The sequence below is a fragment of the Sciurus carolinensis genome, chromosome 10 (genome assembly GCF_902686445.1).
Source record: "Sciurus carolinensis chromosome 10, mSciCar1.2, whole genome shotgun sequence".
Taxonomy (NCBI): domain Eukaryota; kingdom Metazoa; phylum Chordata; class Mammalia; order Rodentia; family Sciuridae; genus Sciurus; species Sciurus carolinensis.
Genome location: NC_062222.1, coordinates 16,508,933 through 16,522,462, shown reverse-complemented (window position 1 = coordinate 16,522,462; position 13,530 = coordinate 16,508,933). Strand labels below are relative to the sequence as shown.

At 44.1% G+C, this 13,530-nt stretch overlaps 2 protein-coding genes and 1 long non-coding RNA gene across 8 annotated transcripts in view; 2 read left to right on the top strand and 1 right to left on the bottom strand.

Moving 5' to 3' along the window:
- LOC124994355 (uncharacterized) overlaps window positions 1-5,607 on the bottom strand; it is a 60,410-nt gene extending 54,803 nt beyond the window's left edge. The window contains exon 1 of the long non-coding RNA XR_007110469.1: window positions 5,471-5,607. This is a non-coding gene — a long non-coding RNA (uncharacterized LOC124994355). The remainder of the gene's footprint in view (window positions 1-5,470) is intronic.
- Window positions 5,608-5,830: 223 nt separating this feature from the next.
- Window positions 5,831-13,530, top strand: part of Elf2 (E74 like ETS transcription factor 2) — a 102,861-nt gene continuing 95,161 nt past the window's right edge. For 3 of the 6 annotated variants that reach the window (XM_047566114.1, XM_047566116.1, XM_047566113.1), the window contains exon 1: window positions 5,831-6,042. The gene's annotated coding sequence lies outside the window, so the exon portion shown is untranslated. The remainder of the gene's footprint in view (window positions 6,043-13,530) is intronic. The other 3 variants (XM_047566121.1, XM_047566118.1, XM_047566124.1) reach the window with 2 other exon arrangements.
- Window positions 6,353-11,908, top strand: LOC124994858 (uncharacterized). The gene is made up of 2 exons (XM_047567133.1): window positions 6,353-7,385; window positions 11,837-11,908. The coding sequence occupies exon 1, from the start codon at window positions 6,353-6,355 to the stop codon at window positions 7,109-7,111; it is 759 nt and encodes a 252-aa protein (XP_047423089.1). The 3' UTR covers window positions 7,112-7,385; window positions 11,837-11,908.

Below are 13,530 nucleotides of genomic sequence, written 5' to 3'. Positions count from 1 at the left end.
CTTATTTTTCTAATCTTTAGGGTGATCTGTGGAATGAATTTTAACTTAGAAGCATGGAAGAAAGAGGGTTTAATAATCTTAAAAGACTTTCAGCTCACAAACAGGAAAATTTATTTCCAGTATTTCCCCCAACTAGTATGGCATTTTCCCTGAATTTTATTAAGAAACCAATTTTATTCAGAAATTTTAAAGATTAAAGTCACTAATATCTTTATGTCTATTTTAAAGATTGAAATCACTAATATCTTTATATTTCATTTCACTTTATTTTATAAAAAAGTAAAATCTGCTTACAAAAGTTGGTTTTAACATTGAAATTTAGAAATTCTACCTAGAATGAAGTTCAATTCATCTTGAACACTTTAAATATTTTAATAAAGCAATAAAATGTTTTTTTTTTAAATAATTATTTGTAGGTGGAATAAAAATGTTCAACTAAAGCATTATTTTAAAGAGAAAGCTGCTTTAAAAATATATCGAGGGCTGGGGAGATAGCTCAGTTGGTAGAGTGCTCGCTCTCGCAAGCACAAGGCCCTGAGTTCGATCCCCAGCACCGCAAAAAAAAAAAAGAAAAAAAAAAAAATTGGTCAAAATATATTGTTATATTTGTGTGCACATATAAATATGTAACACAAATTCCATCATTATGTACAAGTATAATGCACCAATAAAAAAATGTGGAAAGAGAAAAACAGGTCAAGAACTCAGATTATAAAATGACAACTTATTTTATTAGAAAACAAAGTTACAAGTGCAATTCTGGGAACTTCTTCCTGAAAAACTTTATACTTTCTGCTTATTTTATCTGATTGCATTTGATGGTACAAATTTCATCCTGAAAATTGCTTTCATTGGATTCTGAAAACATAAGGTGTTCCCCCCAAATTATTTGGTTTTTGTGATTCTGTAAGGCAAGTCTCTTATAATTTGCTAATTATAACATGCTTTAAAAAATCTATTCATAAAAAGCAAGACAATACCTAAAAGTGATTTGGGGACTAGTTCCTCTGCAGACATAGCGCATAGGAGAATTATGAATAACCTTCTTTGTAGAAACCCAGGAAGGGGTGGTGGGAGGGATGGATAGACTGGTTCACAAACAAGGTAGGTCAACACCAGAATGCAACTGGAGAGCTGCCCAGAACCACTTGTTCTTTAAGGAGAGGCCAAAGACGAGATTTTTCTGGCTGTTCTCGTAAAGTCTACATGGTCATTGGCAACTAGGGAATTTGCCAACCTGCAATGATCAGGACTACAAGTTTAAGGCTTATCTCAGTCATTCAAAACTCACAACCATGAAAGCCCTTGTGGCAGCCAGCTCCCTAGACGGCCCCAAGCATCCTTATCTCCTGGTATTAATGAACTTGGGTAGTGTCCTCGCACACTGAATCAGGACTGATCTGTGACCAACAGAACATGGCAGAAGTGACAATGGGTGAGTCCTAAGGCTAGGTGAAGGCACTCTGTTCCCTTGGACTGCTTACTTTAAACATGGTAAAGAAACCTGGCCTTATTTAATCAAATATAACTCAGTGTCTCAAAGGAGTAGCCCCCACGCTGATTTCCAGGTTGGGAGAGGGAATTGATTTACTGCCTACCACGTTGAGAACTTAGTTTTCTCTTGTGTTCCTCTTTTTTTTTTTTTTTTTTTTCCTTGGTACCAGGGACTGAAACCAGGGGTGCTCTGTCACTGAGCCACACCCCAAGTCCTTTTTATTTGAGACTATGTCTCACTAGGTTGCTTAAAGCTTCACTAAGTTGCTGAGGCTGGCTTTGAACCTGTGATCCTCCTGCCTCAGTCTCCAGAGCCGCTGGGAGAGCAGCTCGGATTACAGGCGTGGGTCACTGTACCCAGTTCTTGCTCATGTTAATTGCCACTGCCACCCCTATACTGGGTCCTGAAGGGTATTTCTCCCTTTTAACATTTTGATATAAAAGCAGGAAAATCTCTTCCTCTGGCTGTCACACTGAAGACAGGCCAGATTTTTGAAAAGAATTTCCTATATAATTGAGAGAACAAAGATGAAATAAACATGGAGAAAAGAAGGAGAAATCATTCTACCTAATACATATATTATGTAATCCCATTCATATTTAATTTATACAAGAGCTTCTATATGTATATAAATGCCCAGGAAAAGAGTCTGAAGACTTACAAGTTAAGCCATTTATGGTTACCTGTTAGAAGAGGTATGTGATGGCCAGGTACATATGAAGGGTAAGTGAGGAATGGAAAAAGAAGCAGAGAGGGGAAGGGACTTGGATTTTTTTAATACATATATTTTTTGGTTGTTAAGGGATCTTTATCTTATTTATTCATATGCTGTGCTGAGAATAGAACCCAGTGCCTCACACATGCTAGCAAGCACTCTGCCACTGAGTTACCACCTCAGCCCAAGGGACTTAGATTTTTAAATAGTTTATTTTGTGTTACTCAAAAATTGATAAGAATGTATTAATGAATCAAATGTATAATTAGGAAATAAATTATGTGATAAAAAATACAAAGGTATCCCCAAGTCCTAAAAACCCAAACCAAACCACCAAATCAAATGAACAAAAAAACAAAGGCGAAAGCAATCCAGTAATCACATGGAGATGTGTTCCATGATCACTAGCATGCTAATGGTCACATCGGGCCTTTCCTACTGACCATGAGGTTTTTCTTTTCTTTCTTTCTTTCTTTTTTTTTTTTTATACTGGGGATTGAACCCAGGGCACTTAACCACTGAGCCACATCTCCAGCCAAACCATGAGGTCTTGAGAAGGCTTTATTGCTGTTTGGCCTGCTTCCACTAGGGATGTGTCTTTCTAAGACCCACTCACCACCAAAGAGCTGTGCCAGAAACATCAAGTTTGCCACCATTAAGGCCAATACTAAGGGTTCCATTCAATAAAAAAGTGGAGTAAATGAGGATAGATTGCTCTGCTATTCTGTCAGCAACAGTAACACTAATCCTGGGAAACCGAGCACCCAAAAACACAGGGCTTGCAAAACATCCTGTATTGTACAGGTTGCTGTCAGCATGCTGGGGTGGTTCCAGACCTGTTCCACGTATGTCTCATCTTTCTTGGACCAGGACTTCCAGGCATGTTCCTCACATTGTGGGAGGCAGGAGCGCGAGTGAGGCAAGCAGAAACACGCAATACATGGCCAGGCCAGGTCCAGAACCAATACAGTCACTTCTGCCCAGACTCCTTTGGTCAAAAGGAAATGAAATGATCTACACTCAACATCAATAGGGTGGAGGTTCATTCTATCTCTAATGGGAGGAACTACAAATCCACATTTCAAAGTATATGCAGGCATGGAAAGTGAAAACTTGGGAACAATAATGTCTACTGCTGCTCTCAGCCTGGGACTTCCCAGGTTACCTCCAATGGCACTGAGATACATTTCTTCTCAAGATGGCTAATAGGAATGATATGACCCAGCAGGTAAAAGCTATCCTTAACTTCAGGAATCAAATTTTGTCCTTGCATGTTCCTTAATGTTATGCAGATGCATTAATGATGACTATTACTTACAAACATCCAAGTGGGCAATGGTTCCCAGAGTGATAGTCTACTCTGCAAGAAATGGGGAATAAAAACAGCCCTAGAAAGAATGCCATTTGCAGTACCTTTTTACTGTGCCTTAAATTTGGAATGAGTCGGGTGCGGTGGCAGGCCAGTAATCCCAGCAGCTTTGGAGGCTGAGGCAGGAGGATTAAGTTCAAAGCCAGCCTCAGCAATGGTGAGGCACTAAGCAACTTAGTGAGACCCTGCCTCTAAATAAAATACAAAACAGGGCTGGGGATGTGGTTCAGTTGGTTGAGTGCTCCTGAGTTCAATCCCCGATACAAAAAAAAAAAAAAAAAATTTTTTTTTTTTTAAATGCTTACAAAGCTACATAAATTCTTTGGTTCAAACTGGTGGCGATGGTTGCCGTGTCTTAGAACTCAGGAATTCACAAAACTCCGTCTGAACTAAGAGGATCTCTGATTAGCTATCATGCTACCCAGGTTTCTCCTGCATTTTAAGAGTAAGCATCTCAAATAAGAACAAGCGCTCCCAGTGCTGCTTAAGAAAGGAAGATTCACCCCCACCCTGTAAACAGAAAGGCAATAATAACTTTAAAAAAGAGATTACTCAATTCTTTGGTTCTTCAGGGATTTAAAGAACAGCGGAGCCTCTTGTGGTTCTCTGACCTTTGAGCCTTACTCTAGGGTTATTTCCATGGTTCCCACGTTCCTTTCAAGTTCAGCTATCGCTCATATTGCTCAGGGTTTCTTCTTCGTTCAAAAGTGGCTGTGAAACAGCAAAAGAGAAAGACTGGAGCCCAGAAGCCAACCTGGTGAATGCTGCGCCAAGCGCCAGGTCCCTCTCGGTGAGGCTGCCGACGCCCGAGGGGAGCCGAATCAGTCCCCGCGCGCACCGGGACAGTCAATGCTCTTTGTTAAAGCAACAAATACAAGAAAACGCGGCGGCGGGGAACGGTGGTGGCGGCGGGGAACAGATAGAGGGGTTTGTATGCATAACCCTGCCTAAGAAAGACCATTAATGAGACGCTCCAGACGCAGGACCGGGAGGGCACCGTGTCATTGGCTTTTGTGCACTTGAAGGCGCGTGAGTGCGCCCTGCGCAGAGGTTCCCCTTTGTGTGAAAGTGTGGAAACCAGAAGCGTGCAGCTTCTGCTGGGTTTTCGTTTTCGAATTCGCAGGCACTCGGGCCACAGACTCCTCCGCCACACTCTCCCTCAGTCTCGCATCGACACTGGGGCTAGAGTTACTTCTCCGTCGCCGACCCGGCGAGGAGCGACAAAGGCTCGGTGCGGGCGCCGGGCTCCCGGGGCAGCGCGAGGGGCCGCCCGCCGCGCTCCGCAGCTGCGCGCTGGGCCCCGCCGCCCGACCGCCAGCAAACGCGGGCACCAACCGCCGCGCGGCCGGGCCGTTGGGCGGGTGGTAATTTCTGGGAACGGGGCGGGGTCCGCGGGTGTACAAGGCCGGGCGTTTGCGAGCGGGGAGGAGCGGCGGCGCCGAGGGGCGCGAGGCTGCCGGGGCGGTGCGCCACGTGCGTCAGCGGCCGGGGCGGGGCCGGCGTCGCGCTCCTGCCCGCCCGCGCCCCCACCTTTCACTTAGCCGAGGCCGGGAGCGGGGAGCGGGAGAACACGACCCGGAGTTTTTGCGACCCTGGGTCCCCCACTGTCAGACCGCCCCAGTGCGGAGCGTCCCCTGAGGAGAAGGGCGGGAGTCCGGAGTTGGGGATGGGGGTGACAGGCGGGCCCGCGGAGGACTCGGAGAGTGGCGAGGGAGTGTGCGTGCCGTCCCGGCCGGCGGGGAGAGGCGGGCGGGCGCTGCAGGTGCACGCGCGGCTCCGCCGTCCCCACGCGCCTGCCCCGCGCGGCAGAGCCCCCGCGCCAGTCCGGGGCCGGAGCGGAGAGCGGCATGGGGAGCCCCCCAGGGGCAGGACAAGTAGCGAGCGTCTTTACCTGAGAAGGCGGGTTTGGGAGAAGTTGGGCGACGAGGGGAGGGCGGGATTCGAGAGCGCAAGGGGCAGGCTCGGCTGGCTGGCGGGGGCCGGGGCGGCGGGGCCCCGCGGGGTATAAATAGCCGGCCCGCGTTTGACAGGCGCTGCGGTGACTGGCGGTGCCGCCCCCCCGCCGCGTGGGGAGGGAGGAGCGCCCGGAGCGGGCGGGGTGGGGGAGGCGGACTCGAGTGTCCTGGTGGCGGCGGCAGGAGGCCGAAGGGGAGGAGCCGAGCGGGGGTGGAGGGAGGGGGCCGGGAGCGGGGCGGGGGCCACCAGTGCTCCCCGCGCCGGGCTCTGTGTCGCCGCCGTCGCCGCGGCGGTTGGGGGTCGGTGGGGCGGCGCGGGCGGGGGGCGCTGCGCGGGGCGGCGCGCCTCTGTTTTGTCTCCTCCTCTCCCTGTGGAGCGGCTCGGGCTGCCGGGGAGGCCCCGGCTCCCTCTGGACGCCCGGCCAACGGCGGCGGCAGCAGCGGCTAGTCCGCGGCCCTGCTGGGAGGGAAAGGGACGCCGCCGTCTTCCCGGCGACGTGGAGAGCAGGTAAGAGCGCGGGCCGCCGAGCTGGCAAGAGGGAGCGCGGAGGGCGCGGCGATAAAGCCCTGCCGTCCCGAGTGCTGCCGCCTCCCTCCGCGCCCCCGCCCCGCGCCTGTGTTGTTTGCTCCCGGCTTTGCGGAGGGGTTTTCCGGAGGCTGTGGCGGTGACACCGGCCGGGGGCTGGGGGAAGGGGACTCAGCGCCCCGGGCAACGGTCGGGAGCGGGACTTGGAGAAAGGCGAAGGCGCGCTGCGCGCCTGCCCGCGGGGAGCGCGGGGCGCGGGGCAGGGACGGGGTTACGGACCCCGGCGGGGGGGATGGGCCCGCGCAGCTGGTCGCGCCGTGTTTACATCTCGGCGCGAGTCACCTCTGGCGAGGAGCGGACTGCACTGACCCGCCTCGGCTCCCGGGGAGGCCAGGGCGGGGGTCCGGCTCCGGAGGAAGCGCGTCCTGGGAGGGTCTGTGTCGGCGGGAGGCTGCGGCCGGCGCCGGGGCTGGGCGGCGAGCTCGGGGCGGGACCTGGGAGGCTCCGGCCGCCCGGGGCGGCGGGAGGGCTGGACAGCAGTTTCCTTCCCCGTCGGGCCTTATCGCCGCCGCGTACCTTCCTTGCCTCCGCCGCCGGCTGGCACGACAGGTTGTACTCGGCCGTTCTTTTATTCTCGCTCTCCACGCCGGCCCCCTGCTGCCAGCTCCCCCTATTCCCGGGGGGTAGGGAGGCTCGGCTCTGCGCGGAATCTGTTTTAAACAAAACAAAAACGGGCTCAGTGACACGCACGTCCAGTGACCGCCTTCGGGGTCCTTCGCGGGCGGAGCTGGCCCTCGGGGACCGCGCTCCGGAACGTCGTGGGGGCGCGCGAGGGGTCGGCGAGGCTCTGCGCGGCTCCGGACGCGCTGGCCCCGCCGCGCTGTGCGCCGGGCAGCCGGCCCCCCTCGCCCCACTCGGGCGTTTTTATTCCGTCGGTAAAGGACAGAAAATGTTCCATAACACCAGGAGTGCTCCAGATTGCAGTTTCTGGTGTTCTTCGGGTGCCCGCGTCCCGGGCTGCCTTTGTAGGAGACAGGTCCCCCGAGAATAGCCTTTAAGTTCTTAGTACTTCATCAAATGAGCGCGAAGAGGGGGAGCCTCGTTGTAAAACGGAGCCCTCCTTTCTTGTGTTTTGAACACTTGCTTCACCTGTGTGGCTTAGATTTCAGTCCGGCGGCGAGAGAACAGTAACTGTGCGTTTGGCATCAGACTTGCTTTTCTTTTTATCCGAGTCTCCGTCGAGAGGCGAATTGTGTACTTTCTCCAGTGCCAGGAGCACAGAAGGTCGGCTCCACTGGGGTGGCTATGGAGCGCTGCTTCAGAAGGTGGAGTAGCTTTGTATGGCTGGAAAATAGTTATATTTAGGGGAATTTAGGAGGAATTGAAGTTTATATAAGGCAATACAGTTTACTGAGTGCATTCATATGAATGTAACTGAGACATCTAGTAGTTAAACACACAGTAAAAAATTGAAATTGGGTTTGAAATTTGAATATTTAATATTATCGTATTTTTAAACAGCCAATTATTTGTGTTATTCACTGTACCTCAGGTAAGGTGTACGCATGTAGAAAATAGTCTGAGTATGGTTAGAAAGAGTTTCAAACTGGGAGTTTTCTATCCTAAGTATCCCGAGTTGTGGTGGGGTGTGGTAGGCCCTGCCAGTGTCGATGGTTTACCTGCTCCCAAGTTCTGTACCTTTTTTTTGGGGGAGAGATAACAGCTTTGTTGAGATATGATTCACATGCCTTTCAGTTTGATTTAAAGTGTACAGTTAAGTGGTTTTTAGTGTATTCACAGAGTTGTGCAATCATTACCTTCAGCAGTTTTAGAACATGCTTATCACGGTATCAGTAGCAGTCGCCATTTCCCCCCCAACACTCTTAGTTCTAGGCATCCACCCATCACCTTTCTATCTGTAGATTTGCCTGTCCTGGAAATTTCGTGTAAGTGAAATTTACAATACGTTGTCATTTGTGACTGACTTCTTTCACAGTGTTTTAAAAATCTATGCATATTGTAGCACGTGTCAGTACTTCTTTTTATTGCTGAATAATATTCCATTGTATAAATATCCACTCATCAGCTGATGAACATTTGAGTTTCTTTTAACATTTTCTTTATGAATAATGCTGTGGCTGTATGTGTACAGTTTTTTTTTTTTTTTTTAATGTGGGCACGTTTTCATTTCTCTTGAGAGTATACACTTTATTATTATTATTGTTGTTTTTTTAATTTTTTGGTACTGGGGATTGAACTCAGGGGTACCACTGAGCCACATCCCTAGCCATATTTTGTATTTTATTTAGAGACAGGGTCTCGCTATTGCAGTTTGACTTTGAACTATGGATTCTCCTGCCTCAGCCTCCCTAACTGCTGGGATTATAGGCGTGCTGTGCATGTCTGGGAGTATACACTTATTCATTTTCAGTGTGTGATTCAATAATTTTTAGTAAATACATAAAATTCTGAAACAAGCCTATTTTAGAATAGTTTACTTCTTTCTCAAAGTTCTCTCTGGCCTGTTTGCAGTTACTTCTCATTCCCCTCATCCCTCAGCCCTAGGCAAGCACCATTTGTCTTGTCTCATAGATTTGCTTTTTCTGGGTATTTCATATGATGGAATTATACAATATGTAGTCTTTTGCACCTTTTTCCACTTAGCATGTTGTTTTAAGATTCAGCCATACTGTAGCATGTATTAGTATTAGGTTTTTATTCCTTTTTATTGCTGAATAGTAATTTTTTGTATGGATGTACCTCTTTTTGATATAGCTTGATCACTTGATAAATACTTGGATTGTTTTCATTTTTTGGCATATTTTAAATAATGCTCTGTGAACATTTAAGTCTTTATGTGAATACACGCTTTTGTTTCTCTTGGGTATATACCTGGGAATAGAATTACTTTGACATGTTTAACTTTTTTTTGGTACCAGGGATTAAACCCAGATGCACTTAACCACTGAGCCACATCCCTCCCCCCTTTTAATTTTTTTATTTTGAGACAGGGTCTCACTAAGTTGCTTAGGCCCTTGCTTTGTTGCTGGCTTTGAATTTGGGATCCTCCTGCATCATCCTCAGACTCTTCAGCCACTGGGATTACAGGCAAGTGCACTGTGCCCAGCATTTTTTTTTTTTTTATTATTTTTTTTTTTATGGTGCTGGGGATTGAACCCAGGACCTTGTGCATGTAAGACAAGCACTCTACCAAGTGAGCTATAGCTCCAGCCCCAATGTTGAAATTTTGAAGAAACTGCCAAACTGTTTCTTAAAGTGATTGTACCATTTTACATTCTTAACAGTAATGTATGAGAATTCCAGTTTTCTTCATATCCTTGACAATACTGTCTTTTTTATTATAGCTCTTTGAGTGAATATGAAGTGTTTAACTCATTGTAGTTTTAATTTCAATTTTCCTTATGACTCACAGTGTTGAGCATCTTTTCATATGATTATTACCCATTCATATATCTTTTTTGGTGACAACTGTTCAAATCTTTTGTCCATTTTTAAGTTGGATTGAATGACTTCTTACTGAGTCGTAAGAGTTTGTAATATATTTTGGGTATAAATTCTTTTTTAGATATGATTTGCAAATATTTCTTACTAGTCTGTGACTGCTCTTTACTCCTTTAAAAGAATTTTTTTTAGGTGTGATGGACCTTTATTTTATTTTTGAATTTATATGTGGTGCTGAGAATCGAACCCAGTGCCTCACACATGCTAGGCAAGTGCTCCACCACTGAGCTGCAATCCCAGCTCTTTTTTTTTTTTTTTTGTGGTACTGGGGATTGAACCCAGGGCCTCATGGTTACCAACTGAGCTATATCCCCAGCCCCTCCTTTGTTTTTTAATTGAGTATTAGGGGTTTTTGAAGCAAGTTTTAATTTGGATGAAATCCAGTTTTTTAATTTTTAATTTTATAGATCATGGTTTTGTTGTCTTATATAAAATCTTTGCCTAATCCAAATCCTGAGGATTTTCTCCTTTGTTTTCTTTTATAAGTTTTATAGTTTTAGTTCTTACATTTAGGTTTAATGATCTATTTTGAGTTAATTTTTCTGTATGATGTGAAACAAGGGTCTAAATTCTTCTTTTGCCTATGGATTATTCTAGTACTATTTGTTGAAAAGGTGATCATTTCCCCATTGATTATAAATGTACAAATTTATCTCTGTACTCTTAATTTTTTTCCATTATTTATATGTCTGTTAATTTCTTTATTAATCTTTATGAATTCATTGTGCTTTTTGGTAAGTTATGAAACCAGGTGGTATAAGCCTTCCAATTTTGTTTTTGTTTTTAAAAGTGTTTTGACTGTTTTGGGTCCTATGTAAAATTTTTAAGATTGGACTCTCAGTTTCTGCAAAAAAATCTGCTGGAATTTTCATTAGAGATTGCATTGAATCTATAAATCAATTTGAAGATAACTGTGGTCTTACCATACTGAGTCTTCTAATATATGAACTTGAAAATTTCTTACAATTTACTGATCATCTTCAACATTTATCTACAATAGTGGTTTGTATTTTTCAGTGAACAAATCCTTCATTTCTTTTCTTTTTTTTTTGGGTGCTGGGGATCGAACCCAGGGCCTTGTGCTTGCAAGGCAAGCCTCTACCGACTGAACTATCTCCCCAGCCCCCCATTTCTTTTTTTAAAAAGTATTTTATTGTAGTAAAAACACTAAAGGTCAGATCTACCCTCACATTTTTTTTTGGTACCAGAGATTGAACCCAGGGGTGTTTAGCCACTAAGCCACATCCCCAGCCCTTCTTGTTTTTTATTTTGAGACAGGGTCTCACTAATTTGTTTAGGGCCTTGCTTAGTTAGTTGCTGAGATTGACCTTGAACTTGCTATTTTCTGCCCTTGGCCTCTGAGCCACTGGGATTACAGGCATGTGCCACCATGATGGTACCCTTAACTTTTTAAGTGTATAATACAGTATTGTTAACTATAGGCAAAATATTGAATCACAGATCACTAGAATTTATTCATCTGGCATAACTGAAACTTATGTCCATTGGTCTTTACTCCTCCCACCCCAGCCCCTGGAAGTCACCATTCTGCTGTCTTTGAGTTTCACTTTTAGATACCTCATAATTGAATGTATTGTCCTATGTCTCACTTAGTAAAATGTTTGGGAAGTTTGCCCACGTTGCATATTGTGCAATTTCCTTCTTTTTAAAGGCTCAGTAATATTTCGTTGTGTGTATATACTACATTAATGCTACTTTTGATCAGTTCATGCCTGAGTATTTTATTCTTTTTGATGCATTTGTGAATGGAATTGTCTTTTAAAAATTTGTGTCAGATTTTTGTTGCTTGTATAATAGAAATAGTTGATTTTTGCCAGAGGATCTTGTATCCTTCAACTTCACTGAAATCATTTCGTGTGTGTGTGTGTGTGTGTGTGTGTGAATTCCTTAGTATTTTCTACATATGGTATCATGTCTCTGTGAGTAAAATAGTTTTACTTCTTCCTTTCTAATCAGAATGCATTCCTCTTTCCCTCCCTTTCTCCCTCCCTCTGCCCTCTCCTTTCCTTCCTCCCTTTCATGACTTGACCATCAGTACAAGGTTGATTAAAAGTGGTAAGAGCAGGCATCTGCACATTCTTATGAAGAAAGAATTGTCTTTTATCATTAAGATTGTAATGCTGGATATTATTTTTACAGATGCTACCATAATTGGTAAAGGAAGTTCCTTTTTATTTCTAATTTGTTCAGTGTTTTTGTCATGAATTTTTTCAAGTGCTTTTTGTATTATTAGCATGACCAGCTGTGAGTTTTCCCAGGACTTTCCTGGATTTAGGTCTGAAAGTCTCAGATCTTGGGAAGCCCCTCAGTTCTGGACAAATCAGTAAGGTTGGTCACCCTAGTGTTTGAGATGATCATGTGGTTTTGTCCTTTATTTGGTTAATATTGTATATTGCTATTTGATTTTCAGGTGTTAAATTAACCTTGTATTCCTTGGGAAAATGGAACTTGGTCATTGTATATAATTATTATATTTTGCAGAATTAATTTGCTGATTTTGATTGAACATTTTTGCATCTACATTTTTAAGGGATGTTGGTCTGTATATTTCTCTTAAAAAAATAAAAAATAAAAAATGATTTTTTGCAGTGCTGGAATGGAACCCAGGACCCAGAGCCCAGTGCATGCTGGGCAAGTACTCTACCACTGAGTTACCAGCCTTGTATATTTGTTTTCTTGTGATAATCTTTGGATTTGGCACAAGAGCAATGCTGGCTCAGGGAATGAATTGAGCATTTCTGCTTCTCTTCTTTGTGAAGGATTGGTGTTATTGCCTTATTGAATATATTTGATAGAGCTTACCAGTGAAAGCATCAGGGCCTGGGTTTTTCTACTTAGGAAATTAAAAATTACTGATTGATTTATTTAGTTGCAGAACTATTCAGCCCCTGTCCTAATTTTTGAGTTAGTTTTACTGATTATCTAGGGATTTGTCCATTCATCTAGGCTGTTTGTTTTGACGTACAGTTCATGATATTCCTGTATGTACTTTTAATTTTGCTAGGGTTGGGAGTGATGTCTCTTTTTCATGCCCTGAGTTCTAGCATGTATCCTTTTTCACTGAGTCTTTCTGGCTTTGTCAATTTTATTGCTCTTTTTAAAGAAACAGGTTTGGTTCAAGTCTTAATTTTTTTTTGGTATGGTTTTTCTGTTTTCAGTTTCACCCGTTTCCATTTAAGTCTTTATAGTTTCCTTCTTTCTACTTACTTTGTGTTTACTTTGTCTTTATTTTTCTAGTTTATTATAATAGAAGTTTAGGTTATTGATTTGAAATTTTTCTTCCTTTCCAATTTAGGAACTTAAAGCTGTAAATTTCCCTGCAGGCACTAGTTAGTTAAATTCAGTAATTCTGATATGCTTTTTAACAGTTTTATCCAGTTCAAAATATTTTCTAGTTTCTTTGGCGATTTCTTCTTTGGCTGTGATTTATTTAAAAATGTGCAGTTCAATTTCCAAACATTTGAGGATTTCCCACATTTCATTCTCTTGTTAATTTCTAATTCAATTTAATTTCCTTATTTTATAGCCAAACTATGGAGCTAACCTAGGTGTCCATCAGTGGGTGAATGGATAAAGAAAATATGGTATATATACACAATGGAGTTTTACTCAGCCATAAAGAAAAATGAAATTGTGGCATTTTTTGCAGGACCATCATGTTAATAAGCAAATTAAGTCAAACTCAGAAAGTTAAGGATCCTATGTTTTCTCTCATGTGTGGATGTTAGCAAAATGGAAAAGAAAAGTGGGAACAGATGTCATGGTAATCAAAGGGAGATCAGTAGAGGAAAGGGACCAAGGGGTGTGAGATAGGGAGGGAGGGGGGAATTGCTGGGGAGTGATACTGGCCAAATTATATATATATATATATATATATATATATATATATATATATATTTTTTTTTTTTTTTTTTTTTTTTTTTTTGC

Coding starts and splice junctions, on each gene's coding strand:
- LOC124994858 (XM_047567133.1), top strand. CDS start 6,353: ATGGGCCCGCGCAGCTGGTCGCGCCGTGTTTACATCTCGGCGCGAGTC.